Source organism: Schistocerca nitens, chromosome 1 (genome assembly GCF_023898315.1).
Source record: "Schistocerca nitens isolate TAMUIC-IGC-003100 chromosome 1, iqSchNite1.1, whole genome shotgun sequence".
Taxonomy (NCBI): Eukaryota; Metazoa; Arthropoda; class Insecta; order Orthoptera; family Acrididae; genus Schistocerca; species Schistocerca nitens.
The window spans coordinates 1,019,785,477-1,019,805,887 of record NC_064614.1 but is presented as its reverse complement, the minus strand read 5'-3'; the positions used below and the strand labels follow the sequence as shown (position 1 = coordinate 1,019,805,887).

The window sequence follows — 20,411 nt, the reverse complement described above, 5'->3', positions numbered from 1 at the left end:
ATGTACGACATTTTTCAGTGCCCCACGGAAACGTACTTGGTAAGTGATCGATACCGCGCAGCAAAACTTCAGATGCGTAGTGTAGGCAGTTTCTTTAGTAGATTTGTTGCATTTTCTCTGTGTGCTGTTAATAAAATTCATTCTTTGATTCGCCTTCCGTACAACATTTTCTATGTGATTGTTCCAGTTTAAGTTGTTTCTAATTGTATGCCTAGCCTCTTAGTTAAATCGACAGACCTTCAGTTCTTACAGTTTATCGTATAACCAAAATTTAACGGACTCTTTTAGTGCTCTTGTGAAGGACCTCACATTTGTTATTGTTCCGATTGATTCCCCGCTTTTCGCGTAATGCAGGTACCTTGTATAAATCACATTGCGATTCATATGGGTCTTCTGGAGTGTTTTCTAAATGGAAATTGACAACAGCATCAGCCAACAATCTGAGATGTGGAAGTCGAATGCTGTGTTTCCAAATTTCACTCTACAAACATTCTGCGTATAATTTACCGCATAATTGCTGTAAGGATACGTTTATGCACCTAGTTATCGATGCTAGCTACATAGTTGGACTTTGTGACAGGCTGTAATGTGTTTGGGCAGTAGCCGGAGTTAGTTTTAGCCAACCAATCAAGCACCACCCACCTAGTTGTGAACTAGGGCTAGAGTGTTTGAGGAGACCCGTAGTTCTGGCGTGCGTGCGTAACTTGGCACCTCGTTTCGGTAACCCGAAGGCGTGGTCCAGTGTTTTCGGAACGGTGGTGTGGTAAAGAGCAGTTGCCAGTTTCCAGGCAATGCACATTTACATTACGAGTTTGTTAATCATTCGCCGACGTTGTATGGTTCACGCACTTTTACTTCCTTGGTTCGCGTCTGGAAGTTTCAAGTACAGAATTTCATCCAAACCTTCATTGCTTACTAGAGTTGTCTTTCATGTTGAGATAAGGTTTTTCCAGTATCGTTGTGGAAATTATTAAAGGCATCTCGCATTGAACTCCGTGGTACATTTCACGCTTCTGTGAAATGTCCAGAATATTTGAGAATTTGTGTTCTTTTATATCTGACTTGCTCTTTTCGTTGGTTCTGCAACAGTTTCCTGACCTGTTTTGGGAACCGTGGGGAAGCTCTTCCTGTCAGAATTAACTTGATATGAAATTCTCAATGTCGTAAATATGGTTTTTTAAGCTGCATCTAGTGATAGCTTACACATTTAGTTTGGACACCTCCTTTTTAGCAAGGCTTAAAGCAAATTTTTATCTGTGTTTTAAAAGGATACAGGCAGTGTGCATTCAGTTAAGGTTGATGCGAATGCTACGGTATTCAGTCTCACTAAGTACTCCCTGTATCCCTCATGTCACTCTCTACTTGCTCAGGATTGTTTGTGTTTAAGACATCTAGTGTACAACACAACCGTTTACACTTGGTGTGGGTTCTTGAACTAACTGCTCTTGAACTTACATGATCAAAACAAGTAGCTATGTGGTACATATCATTTAAACCTCTTACTTATATTATTACTAGCATGGTATTGCGCTGTTCCGTGCGTTATTTCATCGACGTAGCACGTATTCTACACTGTTTGGCAGCACATGTCAGAATTATCAGCAGAAGATGACTAATGATTTTTACTGCACATTAATACCTTAGCATTAGGGTTATAGAACTGTTTGAAGATTGCAAACGTTTTGTACTGCATTGTTTAGTTAATATCCCAGTATGGAGGCGCTATTATGTGTAGGAGACTCTACGATCATGGAAACAATTAATTCATACCTACGTGAATGTATTCTACTAGTGTTCTGTATGCCAGTTTATCGATGTATCATGTAGTTTCCACTGTGTTAGAGCAGTAGGCGAGAAAATTTCGAACTGGAGGAAGAAACTGATAACATAGTATGGGTTACTATATTGTCTGGCTGACTTTCATATCAGTTAGAGACGTGTTCTTGCCAAACTTAGGTGTGATAATATCATTGTTTACTTTGCAGATTCTCGTAGAGATGCACACTTTAACCGGATCATCATTATCATGTGTATTTTTCAATGAAATAGAACAATTTCCTTTACTTTACGTCTATGGTCACAAACTTTTTTTTCCAACAGATTACCGGTTTCGGTCTATAATGACCATCTTCAGATCTGTTTCATAAAAGCAATGTCCTAATGTACTGCAATACACTAGGACATTGTTTTTATATAACGGGTCTGAAGATGGTCATTATAGACCGAAACCGATAATCTGTTGGAAAAAAGTTTGTGACCATAGAATTAAAGTAAAGGAAATTTATTCTACATTCGGATCACTGTTTTATTCGAGACAATGTCGCAGCTTGGGAAACAGAACCAGATTGGGTGACGTACTTTTATGAATTAAATATATGGTACAAAGATCGAACTATGCTCCTATATATATATATATATATATATATATATATATATATATATATATATATATAATTATGATTTTGGTTGGGGTGGCTTGAAATATTGTGGGCTAGCATGAGACCTTTAATTAACTTACACCGCGATAACACTCGAACGGACATCGGATGCTCCGAAGTACGTACGATATAATATTTTTTAAATACAACGGGCGACTCACCGCCTTCTAATAAATAGTTTGCGTGAGCGCTGCTATTTAGAAAAGAAAATATGCGTTTTCTTTCGCAAGCTGTAATTATTATATGGGTCTCTGGGGCTGCTGGTTATTTATGTACCAAATGTCACAAACCTTAACTGAGCTTACTGAATGGAACGATTTTCAATATTTCTTGTTCATTATTTGCAAGGCAAAACTGGAGAGAATCTCACCTGCCGTTAGGCGGCCAAAATGAAACATACTGAACTCATTCAGTGCTGTAGATTTTGGTGAATGAAATTTGTTACTACGCTTCTTAACTTTTAAATTAATAAAAGATCAAAATTGAGAAGTCTCTCGCATTTACATTTAGTAATATGACATGAAATTTTAATTAAATAATACAGTCAGCGTAATGGCCGACTAAACGCTCCTAGGGGAGATGAGCTCCCTGCATTACGAAGTTCTCTAAAAAACTTTGTTAATGAAAATTAATGGTTGCGACCATGATAGGTGACTACTAAGTCAATTATACATACTTTCTAATAACAATTTCTATTATATTTTGCAAAAACTACAGAAAAACTTGCATTAATTATCAGACAGCATTACAATGGTGGCCTACGGCTAAAGGAAACAAACCAGGAGAGCTCCTTCAATCAAAGCACTGTCTCTGATCTTCATGGCCTATGTTACACAGAGATTATACAGAAAAACAACAGTCTTTATTATTTTTTATACATCGCGCAGACGTACTTAGTCTTTAGATAATTTATGGTTCACACGTCGCACAGCAAAAACTTCCTTTCCCTTTCTCCAAATGTCCATTTACGTGACGTACCGTCACACATTGCCTTTGAAAAGTGTGATATAGCAGCCGAACTTTTCTTGTGAAACAAAGCAGCTTAACCTAGAAGTGTTGTCATTTTGCCTTTGTGTAAGCCGAGTGTATTTTTTTAGATCTTGTTTGCAGTGGTGCCACGAGTGTTTTGTGGTCAAGGTGATACATATTTAGAGAAATAACACAATTTCGTTTTGGTGCTATGTCTGAACTTTCGTTCGCGATGTGGAATGTGTAATAATACTTGAGTATTGCAAAAAGCAACCTCGCGCATGTCTGTGCGTGTTTGTGTGGAAAGGTGAGGAGGTAGCGCTTGGAGGGGAGGGCGGGGGGGGGGGGGAGTGACAGTGTAGCTGAGGTATTTTAGATGTAGAAATACTTCAGACTACGCTCTTTTCGTTACTTTTTGGATAGATACTTCCGAATGTGACGAAAAAAGTTCATTTTTAGTACAGCCTCGATGGCTGCACTGGGACTTCACTGCGATCAGCTGTATCATTTTACTGGCCTGTAAATTACTGATTTCATAGTCTGTTTCATTCTAATAGTCACTGTCATTCTAAGACATAAGATGTTGCTTGATGAAATGCAAATGATGACAGTGATAAGAGAGTCTTGGCTTTTCATATGACGATGACGTCATGGATATGTGACATGTGGTTTGTCATACGGTAGGTAAGTGGCGTATAACTTGCCGCTATCTTGAACTTCTTATTTTATTGCCAGTAGCTGCAGTGGTATCAGATAGATTATATAATGGTAAGACAGACATTTAGGAACCAGGTTTCAAATTGTAAGACATTTCCAGGGGCAGATGTGGACTCTGACCACAATCTATTAGTTATGAACTGTAGATTAAAACTGAAGAAACTGCAAACAGGTGGGAATTTAAGGAGATGGGACCTGGATAAACTGAAAGAACCAGAGATTGTACAGAGTTTCAGGGAGAGCATAAGGGAACAATTGACAGGAATGGGGGAAAGAAATACAGTAGAAGAAGATGGGTAGCTTTGAGGGATGAAATAGCGAAGGCAGCAGAGGATCAAGTAAGTAAAAAGACGAGGGCTAGTAGAAACCCTTGGGTAACAGAAGAAATATTGAATTTAATTGATGAAAGGAGAAAATATAAAAATGCAGTACATGAAGCAGGCAAAAAGGAATACAAACGTCTCAAAAATGATATCGACAGGAAGTGCAAAATAGCTAAGCAGGGATGGCTAGAGGACAAATGTAAGGATGTAGAGGCTTATCTCACTAGGGGTAAGATAGATACTGCCTACAGGAAAATTAAAGAGGCCTTTCGAGAAAGGAGAACCACTTGCATGAATATCAAGAGCTCAGATGGAAACCCAGTTCTAAGCAAAGAAGGGAAAGCAGAAAGGTGGAAGGAGTATATAGAGGGCCTATACAAGGGCGATGTACTTGAGGAAAATATTATGGAAATGGAAGAGGATGTAGATGAAGATGAAATGGGAGATATGATATTGCGTGAAGAGTTTGACAGAGCACTGAAAGACCTGAGTCGAAACAAGGCCGGAGTAGACAACATTCCATTAGAACTACTGACCTTGGGAGAGCCAGTCCTGACAAAACTCTACCATCTGGTGAGCAAGATGTATGAGACAGGCGAAATATCCTCAGACTTCAAGAAGAATATAATAATCCCAATCCCAAAGAAAAGAGGTGTTGACAGATGTGAAAATTACCGAACTATTAGTTTAATAAGTCACAGCTGTAAAATACTAACGCGAATTCTTTACAGACGAATGGAAAAACTGATAGAAGCCGCCCTCGGGGAAGATCAGTTTGGATTCCGTAGAAATGTTGGAACACGTGAGACAATACTGACCCTACGACTTATCTTAGAAGAAAGATTAAGGAAAGACAAACCTACGTTTCTAGCATTTGTAGACTTAGAGAAAGCTTTTGACAATGTTGATTGGAATACTCTCTTTCAAATTCTGAAGGTGGCAGGGGTAAAATACAGAGATCGAAAGGCTATTTACAATTTGTACAGAAAGCAGATGGCAGTTATAAGAGTCGAGGGGTATGAAAGGGAAGCAGTGGTTGGGAAGGGAGTGAGACAGGGTTGCAGCCTATCCCCGATGTTATTCAATCTGTATGTTGAGCAAGCAATAAAGGAAACAAAAGAAAAGTTCGGAGTAGGTATTAAAATCCATGGAGAAGAAATAAAAACTTTGAGGTTCGCCAATGGCATTGTAATTCTGTCAGAGACAGCAAAGGACTTGGAAGAGCAGTTGAATGGAATGGACAGTGTCTTGAAAGGAGGGTATAAGATGAACATCAACAAAAGCAAAACGAGGATAATGGAATGTAGTCGAATTAAGTCGGGTGATACTGAGGGAATTAGATTAGGAAATGAGACACTTAAAGTAGTAAAGGAGTTTTGCTATTTGGGGAGCAAAATAACTGATGATGGTCGTAGTAGAGAGGATGTAAAATGTAGACTGGCAATGGCAAGGAAAGCGTTTCTTAAGAAGAGAAATTTGTTAACATCGAGTAGTGATTTAAGTGTCAGGAAGTCGTTTCTCAAAGTATTTGTATGGAGTGAAGCCATGTATGGAAGTGAAACGTGGACGATAAATAACTTAGACAAGAAGAGAATAGAAGCTTTCGAAATGTGGTGCTACAGAAGAATGCTGAAGATTAGATGGGTAGATCACATAACTAATGAGGAGGTACTGAATAGAATTGGGGAGAAGAGGAGCTTGTGGCACAACTTGACTAGAAGAAGGGATCGGTTGGTAGGACATGTTCTGAGACATCGAGGGATCACCAATTTAGTATTGGAGGGCAGCGTGGAGGGTAAAAATCGTAGAGGGAGACCAAGAGATGAATACACTAAGCAGATTCAGAAGGATGTAGGTTGCAGTAGGTACTGGGAGATGAAGAAGCTTGCACAGGATAGAGTAGCATGGAGAGCTGCATCAAACCAGTCTCAGGACTGAAGACCACAAAAACAACAACAACTGCCGTGGTGTAACAGCAGCGCTGGCTAACAGTAAAAACTATGCTCCAGGTGCATCTGGATATGCTAGTTTCGTTCATTTACTGGACACTTAACAAAGCTGCTTTCGTGCGATCCTCTTGAGCCAGGAGTGATATGTGGTCTTGTTTACAAGGTGTGCGCCGCGGCGTGGGTGTACTGCCTGTTCCTGTCGGTGCCACCGCTGCTGGGCTGGAGCCGCTACATTCCGGAGGGTTTCCTCACCTCCTGCTCCTGGGACTACCTGACGCGCACGCCCGCCAACCGCGCCTACTACATCTACCTGCTCGCCTTCGGCTTCGTCCTACCCGTTTCCGTCATTGCGTACTGCTACACCTTCATCCTGGCTGCAATACACGCTCACGGCCGCGAGATGAAGGGTGTAGAGTCAGCAGGTTAGTTATTTTGTCTTTTCTTATTTATTTCGGAGCATCACAATTGTGACAATAAGGAATTTGGGATTTGAAAATTGAAAACTGAAGAGTGAGCTAATTCTGAGAGAAAGCTAGTTAAAAATACCCTAACATGTAAAAGTAACGAAAATGTACCTGTATTTTTAAAAAATTTTCAACAGATAGTCTTCCATCGTTTCATACGTTACTAAAATATTATCAGGAGACATCAGGGCCATGCTATTTAATATCCCTGGCAATGATCTCCGTTCAGTGAAGGCAAAGTTTCCGCAATTACGGTTCAGTTGCAACTACTGATTGTCGATTAGGTTTGGTAGAACCACGAAATAACGGGGATATTGATTGCTACATTTCACGCACGCTTCCCAATACTCCCAGAGACTTTCTATGAGATTAAGCAGGCCAGTTGAGATGGCACAGAGTGTCCGACTGTTCATCAAATTAGGAACGTGTGTGTGCAGCCCACTGATTACAGTTGTGCCATCTTATAAGTCGGGAGTCCAGCGCATACCAATCATGAAAACGTAGAACAAGGGTAAATCTTGCACACTGTGAACATTGAAATAAATATTCTGGATCATGTTCAAAGCAACCTAGAGGTAACCCAAGTTGTGGTATGAACAACGTCGCCAAACATATCACACCTACCACTGGTCTCATTTACATCCGCCAAACATTGGAGGTGAAATGCACCATTGGGCCTTTGGCATATACTATGATTCCTTTCTGCCTTTCCGTCACAATATTACACACACTTCCACCTTACTGCGCTGATGTCATATAATCGAATGATAAAGGTGCGTAAACTTCACTGTCGTGTTTCATGTTGACAATGGATGGTAAAATGACTGCCCAAACAAAAAGGAGGCTCTACAGTTACGTGTAAAAAATTTTAGCAACAATATTGCGTGTGGAACAGACATTGATACACTGATTCCAGCGCTTAGGAAGAGTGTGTTGAAACTCCTGGGTTGCTGACGGATCTAGTTTTCCATGATATCCTGCCCTTCCTTAGCACACATGAAACACTATCTTTTCTAGATTGTTTTAAGGGGCCGAAGACATGCGAGTCACATGGGGCGATTCTACGGCTGAAAGGAGATTGTGCCATTACCTCCCACCGAAATTTTTAAAAGTCGATGAGTAGAGGTGCTTCTTCGTCGAAAAAGAAAGTTGCCGTCACTTTTCCGATATCGATGACGGAGAGGAGGGCCAGAATGCCACCAGTCTATACTCATCCGTTTTGGGATAGGATCAAATTGGTGAAAAAAGCGTTTCATCACACGCCACCATCTGTGCAATGAAACTTGTTCCTTGCACCACGTATCTCAGCAGGTGTGTCAGCAGACACCCAATCTAACCTTCTCTGATCCTCTGAAAGATGGTTACGCATTCAATGCCCATAACGAAGTTTCTCGTGTATTCTGTAATGCACATTTCCTTTGCTTGTCGACGGTTCAACAGCAATGTCGGGCATGGTGATATGACGATTCGTCCGTACGAGTTGCTCCACAAACGAAATTGTGGGACCGGTGCTGATGGCGTGCATGTCCACGTCCATGGCGTGGCACATCCCCGATGTTTACATGTCCTGCCTCATAACACTGACACCATCAGCATTTTTGTGCACCATGTGAGACACCGCTTTCCGTAGATCTTTTTCATCCCGCGATAAGTTCGTTAACGGTGCTCTATTTCTGTTTGAAGAAACTGGTGTCGTCTGTTTGTGCTGATCGAGAGGACTCCAACATGCAACAAACTACTTAAACAATTAGCCAGAAAGGACGAAAACAGTGCGCATACATTAACTGCGCTTGTTCAGCTGGGAATACCTCCACATCATCTCTGGGTAAACACGTTCTACATTGTGGGATTACGTACAATGCCACTAGAGCGGACGTCTGCTCCACAGCTGGGCACATCTCATATCAACTCTACACCATACACTGATGTCCAAATTTACCAGTGTTCAAGACGAACCTTTCTCGTGAAACATTGCAGGTTAACCTGCAAATGTTATCATTATGGGTTTATGCAAGCAGCATGTTTTTTTCTTCTAATCTTTTTTTGGGTCATCAGACTTCTGTCTGGTTTGATGCGGCCCGCCACGAATTCCTTTCCTGTGCCAAACTCTTCATTTCAGAGTAGCACTTGCAACCTACTACGTCCTTAATTACTTGCTGCAGGTATTCCAATCTTTATCTTCCGCTGGAGTTTTTACCCTCTACAGCTCTTTCCAGTAACACGGAAGTCGTTCTCTGATGTCTTAGCAGATGTATTGTCATCCTGTCCTTGTCAGTATTTTCCACATATTCCTTTCCTCTCCAATACTGCGCAGAACCTCCTCATTCCTTACCTTTTCCGTCCACCTAAATTTGAACATTTATCTATAGCATCATATCTCAAATGCTTCGATTCTCTTCCCAATCTCGTTCTCCCACAGTCCGTGTTTCTCCACCGTACAATGCTGTGCTCCAAACGTACATTCTCAGAAAATTCTTCCTCAAATTAAGGCCTATGTTTGATACCAGTAACCTTCACTTTAACAGGAATGCCCTTTTTGCCAGTGCTAGTCTGCTTTTTGATGTCCTCCTTGCTCCGTCCATTGTTGGTTATTTTGCTGCATACATAATAAAATTCATTGACTTCATCTACAGTGTGACCATTAAGTTTCTCGCTGTTCTAATTTAGGCTACATCTCATTACTTTAGTCTTTCTTCGATTTACTCTCAATTCATATTCTGCACTAACTACACTGTCCATTCCATTCAGCATATCGTGTAATTCCTTTCCACTTCCATTCAGTATAGCAATGTCATCAGCGAACCGTATCAGTTATATCCTTTCACCTAGAGTTTTAATCCCACTCCTGAACCTTTCTTTTACTTCCCTCATTTTTTCTTCGCTGTATGGATTGAACAGTAGGGGTGAAAGTCTACATCCCTGTCTTTTTTTTTTTTTTTTTTGGTCATCAGTATACTGACTGGTTTGATGCGGCCTGCCACGAATTCCTTTCCTGTGCTAACCTCTTCATCTCAGAGTAGCACTTGCAACCTACGTCCTCAATTATTTGCTTGACGTATTCCAATCTCTGTCCTCCTCTACAGTTTTTGCCCTGTACAGCTCCCTCTAGTACCATGGAAGTCATTCCCTCATGTCTTAGCAGATGACCTATCACCCTGTCCCTTCTCCTTATCAGTGTTTTCCACATATTCCTTTCCTCTCCGATTCTGCGTAGAACCTCCTCATTCCTTACCTTATCAGTCCACCTAATTTTCAACATTCGTCTATAGCACCACATCTCAAATGCTTCGATTCTCTTCTGTTCCGGTTTTCCCACAGTCCATGTTTCACTACCACACAATGCTGTACTCCAGACGTACATCCTCAGAAATTTCTTCCTCAAATTAAGGCCGGTATTTGATATTAGTAGACTTCTCTTGGCCAGAAATGTCTTTTTTGCCATAGCGAGTCTGCTTTTGATGTCCTCCTTGCTCCGTCCGTCATTGGTTATTTTACTGCCTAGGTAGTAGAATTCATTAACTTCATTGACTTCGTGACCATCAATCCTGATGTTAAGTTTCTCGTTGTTCTCATTTCTACTACTTCTCATTACCTTCGTCTTTCTGCGATTTACTCTCAAACCATACTGTGTACTCATTAGACTGTTCATTCCGTTCAGCAGATCATTTAATTCTTCTTCACTTTCACTCAGGATAGCAATGTCATCAGCGAATCGTATCATTGATATCCTTTCACCTTGTATTTTAATTCCACTCCTGAACCTTTCTTTTATTTCCATCATTGCTTCCTCGATGTACAGATTGAAGAGTAGGGGCGTGTAATTCCTTTCCACTTCCATTCAGTATAGCAATGTCATCAGCGAACCGTATCATTTATATCCTTTCACCTAGAGTTTTAATCCCACTCTGAAACCATACTGTGTACTCATTAGACTGTTCATTCCGTTCAGCAGATCATTTAATTCTTCTTCACTTTCACTAAGGATAGCAATGTCATCAGCGAATCGTATCATTGATGTCCTTTCACCTTGTATTTTAATTCCACTCCTGAACCTTTCTTTTATTTCCATCATTGCTTCCTCGATGTACAGATTGAAGAGTAGGGGCGAAAGGCTACAGCCTTGTCTTACACCCTTCTTAATACGAGCACTTCGTTCTTGAGCGTCCACTCTTACTATTCCCCTTGGTTGTTGTACATATTGTATATGACCCGTCTCTCCCTATAGCTTACCCCTACTTTTTTCAGAATCTCGAACAGCTTGCACCATTTTATATTGTCGAACGCTTTTTCCAGGTCGACAAATCCTATGAAAGTGTCTTGATTTTTCTTTAGCCTTGCTTCCATTATTAGCCGTAACGTCAGAATTGCCTCTCTCGTCCCTTTACTTTTCCTAAAGCCAAACTGATCGTCACCTAGCGAATTCTCAATTTTCTTTTCCATTCTTCTGTATATTATTCTTGTAAGCATCTTCGATGCATTAGCTGCTAAGCTGATTGTGCGATAATTCTCGCACTTGTCAGCTCTTGCCGTCTTCGGAATTGTGTGGATGATGCTTTTCCGAAAGTCAGATGGTATATTGCCAGACTCATATATTCTACAAACCAACGTGAATAGTCGTTTTGTTGCCACTTCCCCCAATGATTTTAGAAATTCTGATGGAATGTTATCTATCCCTTCTGCCTTATTTGACCGTAAGTCCTCCAAAGCTCTTTTAAATTCCAATTCTAATACTGGATCCCCTATCTCTTCTAAATCGACTCCTGTTTCTTCTTCTATCACATCAGACAAATCTTCACCCTGATAGAGGCTTTCAATGTATTCTTTCCACCGGAATTCCCGTTGCACTCTTAATGTTACCACCGTTGCTTTTAATGTCACCAAAGGTTGTTTTGACTTTCCTGTATGCTGAGTCTGTCCTTCCGACAATCATATCTTTTTCGATGTCTTCACATTTTTCCTGCAGCCATTTCGTCTTAGCTTCCCTGCACTTCCTCTTTATTTCATTCCTCAGCGACTTGTATTTCTGTATTCCTGATTTTCCCGGAACATGTTTGTACTTCCTCCTTTCATCAATCAACTGAAGTATTTCTTCTGTTACCCATAGTTTCTTCGCAGCTACCTTCTTTGTACCTATGTTTTCCTTCCCAACTTATGTGATGGCCCTTTTTAGAGATGTCCATTCCTCTTCAACTGTACTGCCTACTGCGCTATTCCGTATTGCTGTATCTATAGCGTGAGAGAACTTCAAACGTATCTCGTCATTCCTTAGTACTTCCGTATCCCACTTCTTTGCGTATTGATTCTTCCTGACTAATGTCTTGAACTTCAGCCTACTCTTCATCACTACTATATTGTGATCTGAGTCTATATCTGTTCCTGGGTACGCCTTACAATCCAGTATCTGATTTCGGAACCTCTGTCTGACCATGATGTAATCTAATTGAAATCTTCCCGTATCTCCCAGCCTTTTCCAAGTATACCTCCTCCGCTTGTGATTCTTGAACAGGGTATTCGCTATTACTAGCTGAAACTTGTTACAGAACTCAATTAGTCTTTCTCCTCTTTCATTCCTTGTCCCAAGCCCATATTCTCCTGTAACCTTTTCTTCTACTCCTTCCCCTACAACTGCATTCCAGTCGCCCATGACTATTAGATTTTCGTCCCCCTTTACATACTGCATTACCCTTTCAATATCCTCATACACTTTCTCTATCTGTTCATCTTCAGCTTGCGACGTCGGCATGTATACCTGAACTATCGTTGTCGGTGTTGGTCTGCTGTCGATTCTGATTAGAACAACCCGGTCACTGAACTGTTCACAGTAACACACCCTCTGCCCTACCTTCCTATTCATAACGAATCCTACACCTGTTATACCATTTTCTGCTGCTGTTGATATTACCCGATACTCATCTGACCAGAAATCCTTCCTTCCACTTCAAAAAATGGTTCAAATGGCTCTGAGCACTATGGGACTCAACTGCTGAGGTCATTAGTCCCCTAGAACTTAGAACTAGTTAAACCTAACTAACCTAAGGACATCACAAACATCCATGCCCGAGGCAGGATTCGAACCTGCGACCGTAGCGGTCTTGCGGTTTCAGACTGCAGCGCCTTTAACCGCACGGCCACTTCGGCCGGCCTTCCACTTCACTTCACTGACCCCTACTATATCTAGATTGAGCCTTTGCATTTCCCTTTTCAGATTTTCTAGTTTCCCTACCACGTTCAAGCTTCTGACATTCCACGCCCCGACTCGTAGAACGTTAGCCTTTCGTTGATTATTCAATCTTTTTCTCATGGTAACCTCCCCCTTGGCAGTCCCCTCCCGGAGATCCGAATGGGGGACTATTCCGGAATCTTTTGCCAATGGAGAGATCATCATGACACTTCTTCAATTACAGGCCACATGTCCTGTGGATACACGTTACGTGTCTTTAATGCAGTGGTTTCCATTGCCTTCTGCATCCTCATGTCGTTGATCATTGCTGATTCTTCTGCCTTTAGGGGCAATTTCCCGCCCCTAGGACAAGAGAGTGCCCTGAACCTCTATCCGCTCCTCCTCCCTGTCTTACACCCTTTTTAATCCGGGCAATTCGCTCTTGGTCGTCCACTCTTATTATTCCCTCTTGGCTCTCTCTCTCTCTACAGCTTACCCCCATTTTTCTCGGAATTTATAACATCTTGCACCATTTTACACTGCCGAACGCTTTTTCCAGGTCGACAAATCCTATGAACAAGTCTTAATTTTCCTTTAGTCTTGCTTCAAACATTATCTACCGCAACGTTAGAATTGCCTCTCTGGTGCCCTTACTTTTCCTAAAGTCAAAATGGTCGTCATCTGGCACATCCTCAGTTTCCTAATCTATTCTTCTGTACATTATCCTTGTCAGCAACTTGGATGATTGTGTGATAATTCTCGCTCTTGTCAGTGCTAGCAGTGTTCGGAATGTGTGCATGATATTTTTCCGAAAGTCAGATGGTATGTCACCGGACTCATAGATTTCACACACCAACGTGAATAGTCGTTTTGTTGTCACTTCCCCCCAATTATGTTAGAAATTCTCATGGAATGTTATCTATCCCTTATGCGTTATTTAATCATAAGTCCTCCAAAGCTCTAATCCTATATAACAAGTAAGTTACGACAGCGATACCACGACCAGTATGCTTCGTTAAGGAGGGGGACTAACATTTTGTCGGCTGCAGTTAATACAGGTGACAGCCCCAATGTTTTGTAGGCTGTAAAATGAATCTGCTCCTAAGTGTTTCAATGTAGACCTGCAGGTACAACCATAGAGTCAGGGTTTTCCTCGTCCCTTCTACATTTACATCTACATAAATACTCCGCAAGCCACCGTGTGGTGCGTACCCTGTACCACTACTTGTCATTGCCTTTCCTGTTCCATTCGCAAATAAATCGATGAGAAAACGACTGTCTGTTTGCCCCCGTATGAGCCCTATTTACGTGTTGTTCGAAACTATCAGTAACAAATCTAGCAGTCCGCTTCTAAATTGCTTCGATGTATTTCTTCAGTCTGATTTGGTACGGATCCCAAACGCACGAGAACTACTCAAGAATAAATCGCACCAGTGTCCTGTATGTAGTCGCATTCACAGGTTAACCACTCTCTTCTAAAATTCTCCCATTTAACTGAAGTCGACTGTTTGCCTTCTCTACGACGGTTCTCACATGCTCGTTCCAGCTCATATTGATTTGCATGCCCAGATATTCAAACAACTTAACTATGTCAAGCAGGAGACTATTATACTGTATCCAAACGCTCCAGGTTTGATTTGCCTACGCATCCGCATGAACTTACATTTTTACGTGATGTCCACTGCCTCACTCCACAAAGAATTCCTTGAAAAACAGTCCGCTAATCAGTATCCTGCTTCTGAGTTGTGAGATTATTTAAATGGTGCTCCGATATACCAATAATTTCGGAGTCTACATCTACAAGCAGTTAACTAGCTCTATCGCTAATAACTCTTACATTTTGATGCAACACTTCTGCTATGCGAACTACCTAGTAGTAGAACTTTCTTCTTTCCGTTGTAATTTGCAACTGACTAAGGCTCCCTAAATGCTGAGGACTGCTGCACGTTTCCTACACCAGGCTCTTCTCCACTCATCTCGGAAGGTTGGTAGAATCTGTTGGCTGTACGCAAAGTACAACTGTCTGAATGTCTCCTCCTCCCAGCTGCCTCCTTACAAACTGTTAGTTCATATCCCCATCACAATTCAACTATCTAATTCCTCTTTTGCGTCTTGTAACTGCACCTGAAGGTGACATATCTTAAGCTCCTGCACTCTGTCAACTTACTTCTGTTACAAATTCTGCATTTCCGGGAGATGATCTCGCTAGAATGTACACTGTCTTCCCCACTGTATTCCCCACAATGAAAATACTTTGAACAAATCTTACACATTACCCCACTACTCACAAACCTACGACAAAGCCCACACTTCTCACTCATGGTAAAATTTTAATAGTTACCGAAAAAACTAGACTTCTATGTTACCTAAGTTGAAATAGAACAGTAGAACCATTTAAAGAACTAACAATAGTGATCCCAAAATTTTCCCTCCACTAAGAAAGCAACTACTTTTATCACTATTAATAAACCAAAACTGTCACCAATACCACCAAAACTTCACACAATTTCTTATCTAAAACCAGAAAGTCAAGCGACCAACGAAATTAAACACAGTGAACTAAAAGTTTACTAAAATATTTCACAATAAGAAACGTCAGCCGAAAACTACTGTACGAAAATTAATAAATGACTTCATCGCACTAACAGCTTTAAAAACACAGTGGACGAAAGTCGCTGAAAGTTTATTAAACCGTTATTTCGCCAGAAACAGCACGAGACACCGTTGAAAACTACTAAATCTAGTAGCTGGATAACAGTGCGCAACCAACTTCGTCAGAACTTAAGAACAACTACAGGTGCAACTGCACGCCGCGAAATGTGAACACACTGCTAATATTTGGGTAAACGATTGAAAACTACTAGATTTAATATTCGAATAGAGTGCACAAACAACTTTGTCAGTACTTAGATATAGAACCGCTACAGTTGAAAACGCACGCGGCGAAATACGACACCCATTTTTCTTACTAAGACATACACGAATAAAAGCCCTTACTCTTATTTGGCATTTGATTAGTTCGTTTATTACTCTCAAGAATTGTGCGTCTTTAAATTCTAGAAGGCTGTGATAACTAGACCTGTCCAACCAGACACTGTTGAAATGTAATGATAACGATAGCTGCCATGTCGCGTCTCATTCCGATGAACTGAATGTAGTTCCTTACATATGATTTCATTATATAATCACAATTACTTATTTGGGTGCAGTTAAAGTCTGTCATGAAAGCGTACATGGAATTTCCATTCGATTACAGTACCAGCCTTTTGAGTTGTGTCACACATGACAAAGTTTCAGATGCGTGTATACATATTCATGTACATCATGTCGAAACCTATTCAAAACATTGGACATATTAACCACAGATTCTCAGTATATTTATTCCTTAATGAAGCTTGTTGTAAATAATACATCTCTTTTTCCAGCTCACTGCTTAGTACACCGTATCAATACTAGGAATAAGAGCAAATCACTTACTCTTGCCCAGAAAGGAGTCCAGTATTCAGCAACGCATACTTTCAATAAGTTACCAGCAACCATTAAGAGTTTAGTTTCAGACAAGGCACAATTTAAACATAATTTAAAAGAATTTTTGGTGGCCAACTCCTTCTATTCCATCCATGAGTTTCTCAACAAGTGCAGTAGACCATTGTAATGAAAATTTATTATACTTTAATTTTTGACAATACTTGGTTGTAACAGCCAAGTAACTACCTACTGTGTGAATAATGGATGTGTGGAAAGCAGGTGTAAGTCTTCAGTCTGTAAACAGTGGAAGTTTAATTTTAAATCTTGTACATAATCTGACTGTTCTTAACTGAGGATCACTGCAATGAATAATTTACTTTAATTTTTGACAATACTTGGTTGTAATAGCCAAGAAACTAGCAAATGTCTGAATGGTGGATTTAATGAAAGCAGATGTAAGTATTAAACCTGTAAATATTAGAAGTTTAAATTTAATTCATGTATATAATTTTACTGTTTATTGACTGAGGATCATTAAAATTAATGAAACTCAAGTTTTTCTAATTACATTTTTGTAATGTGTTTATCTGACATGTTCCACACCCAGGAGGATTCCCTCTTTTATGGGTCTATGGAATGAATAATTAAGCTAATATAATCTAATCTTATACACGTCTCTCCGAAGAGGAAGTGAAGGTGCCACACATTCCATTGCTACATAGTGGTAACGAAGCCTTTAAACCCAGAAATATTCATTGGATATAAAATGAGAATGGAAATGGGCTCGAACGTAATGCACCCCTAATTTTTCATGATTCACATTCCCCTTTGTATCAGATGGGATGAAAGTGAGTACTGACAAATCGAGGACGGTGGAAGTGTATGCGGGTGTGGCTTGGCCTCGTTGCAGGGGGCCGACGCAGCTTCCACCGCGCCTCGACGCACCGCCCCCCCTGCTCGTCCACTGTGCGCTCGCTGGAGATCATCGTGACGCTGGTGCTGCTCTTCCTCATCTCCTGGACGCCCTACACCGTCGTCACGCTCATCGGACAGTTCGGGGACGAGTCGTTCATCACACCGTGGGTGGCCTCGCTGCCCGCCTTCTTCGCTAAGGTGCGTATTGTCCACCAACGTCTCATTAAATACGAAATAGCGGTAGTCTTAAAAGCGGGAATTTCATCAGGATCTGGAATTTCGTGAGTAAGGAAGACGTCATCAACTGCCACAACTTGAAACCTTTACAGGTTATTAGACAAAAGTACCTAGAAAAGAGCAGAATTTGCAAGATCCTCCCTCGCATTTACCGTAGACCATACCATTGGTGCCGTTTCTGAAGAAGTAAAATTTGGTAACATCGAATGTAGATACAAGTGTTGAGTAGTTATTTCTGATTGCATTTGTCTGGAGCGTAGCCATTTATGCACCTGAAATACGGACATTAAACAGTTTAGACAAGAAAAGAATACAGGCTTTTAACACGTGATGCTACAGAAGAATGCTGAAGATTATTTGAGTAGATCGCGTAACTAATGAAGAAGTTACCTCCCATTACGAACGTGGGTGCCCTCACCGACTGTGATGTGATTTGTAAATGATAGACCACTGCAATCAGTCGTCCCTTTGTTGCAGGTTTTATTTGGCAAATCCAGATTTCGGCTGGTGCCTAGCCAAAACTGTGACTGACGCCCGAACAACAGGGCAACGACATGCATTGAGACTATAAAATAGTGTGTTGATAATTGTTAGGCGCTATCCGAAATGTGGATTTATTTCCCTAACATAATGCTGCAAGTTATTCTAGAGTCGGTTCCTGCTATTGAGAAGGACTTCGAGAAAGTGGCTGAACGATGGAGTGGGATAGAAAGAATTTTGCTCTGATAGGAATGGGTGTTTCTGCTACCGTATGTTGTTCAGGCAAGAGCGTTAAAGCCTTTGTACAAGTTTCTTCTTCAATTCAGCACGGAAAAGGTTTCTGTGTTTTTGTTGAGCGTGGAGATGTAGTGATACCTTCTTGCACTTTGCAGTTATGCGGTCAGTCAAATTAAGGTTTTAATGTATTGTGACTCGTAGGCGCTTTTTCGAAAGAGAGAAGTTGATATTAACCTGACGCATGCGCTGTAGGATGCCAGTACATTTCGCATGCAGGAGACTCGGCATAAATACCGCGACTACACCTGGGCTCTTCAGTAGTTTTGTACTCACCTGATGATGGCCGGACGTCTCTGGGCCGAAATATCGTGGCAGAATGTCGACTGGATCCGGCTGCATACCCGGAAATTATTAGAAGAAGAAATACGCCGGGAAAATTTCAGAAGTCACATCAAATACCTTTACGGGGAGGAGATGGTTCAGGATATCCACGTACTGGTTAATTACGTGAGAAAAGAGCCAGGTTGCTGTGTTCACTAAATTTTTTACTGAAATGTAGAGACAATAACTTGATTCCAACTTTCGCCAGAGTTGATCACTTTATTAATAGTGTGGCCGCCAACAATATAAAACGCAAGGCGAGTCTGGCTTTAGTAAGAGAACGAATCCGTTTTACGCGTCGTGAGTTAGACGCTGTAGCCAGGAATTTATATTATTTACATCTGAAGATTGCAGCAAGATGTTCTTCCCTTAGTTGGGACTGGATTGACGGTGTATCCTGGGCCAAGGCAGACTGGGCTCACAGGACAGTACGAACAGGCAAAGTGCGAAAGTTTAGCCAACTCGTAACACGAAAGCCGCAAGAAGCTATCTCTGGACGATCCGTGGTGAACCTCACGGAGAAATCTTTTGACGATGCGACGATGTCAGTGCTTGCGAAAGGTTTAAACTTCGCTCCTACACCTGCCTCACTGCCTTTAACGGATTTCATCAGTTTCATTGAGGAAGCCATTAGACGTCTTCCTGTGGATTCTGCAGACGAAATTCGACGTGAATCTTGCCGAACGTTGTTGAAATGTGCGCCACAACGGAGTAACATCTCGCCAGCTGAAAGAGCTGCTCTCCGCAGCCTGAGCGTAGATACTAGCACAGTCGTACTGCCTGCGGATAAGGGTAACGCCACAGTTCTTCTGACAAGAGAAGCCTACAACGAGAAGATATATTGTCAGTTAAATGATTCTACGTACCGTAGAATTGAAAAGGACCCAACAAGCCGAATATCAAGGAAAACTGCTACCCTCTTGAACGATTTTTCTCTACCTGAACAAGTTATCAAGAGATTGATGGTTCAAATGGCTCTGAGCACTATGGGACTTAACATCTGAGGTCATCAGTCCCCTAGAACTTAGAACTACTTAAACCTAACTAACCTAAGGACATCACACACATCCATGCCCGATGCAGGATTCGAACCTGCGACCGTAGCAGTCACGCGGTTCCGGACTGAAGCGCCCTAACCGCACGGCCACCGCGGCCGGCTCAAGAGATTGAGACCACACAATGCAGTACCACCAAGACTCTACGGTCTTCCGAAGATACACAAGGATGGTGCCCCACTACGATTAATAGTAAGTAATATTGGTGCTGCGACCTATTCTACAGCAAAATATCTGGCCTCATTATTAAAGCCGTATGTGGGTAAGTGTTGCCACCATATACGTAATTCCGAGGATTTTGTCAGCCGCTTGAAGGAAGTTAAGCTTAGCAGCTCGGATTTATTAGTCAGCTTTGATGTGGTCTCACTTTTTACCAAAGTCCCTTTAATGGAATAATTACATCTTATTGGTAACTTATTCAGTGCAGAAATGGCGGCCTTGTTTGAACATATACTCTTCTCAACGTACTTTTTATTCAATGACGAATTCTTTGAACAAACAGACGGCGTCGCCATGGGGAGCCCTTTGTCGCCTGTGGTAGCTAATCTCTTTATGGAGGACTTTGAGGAGAAAACACTTGGATCTGCTGTTTTAAAGCCTACGGGCTTCTGCCGGTAC

At 41.3% G+C, this 20,411-nt stretch overlaps 1 protein-coding gene across 1 annotated transcript in view; it reads left to right on the top strand.

Annotated features, from left to right (window-relative positions):
- The window catches only part of LOC126221596 (melanopsin-like), a 146,468-nt gene that overhangs the window by 111,030 nt on the left and 15,027 nt on the right, over positions 1–20,411 (top strand). Inside the window, exons 5-6 of the mRNA XM_049942179.1 lie at positions 6,560–6,818; positions 17,399–17,601. Coding sequence (XP_049798136.1) covers positions 6,560–6,818; positions 17,399–17,601 — 462 coding nt within the window. The remainder of the gene's footprint in view (positions 1–6,559; positions 6,819–17,398; positions 17,602–20,411) is intronic.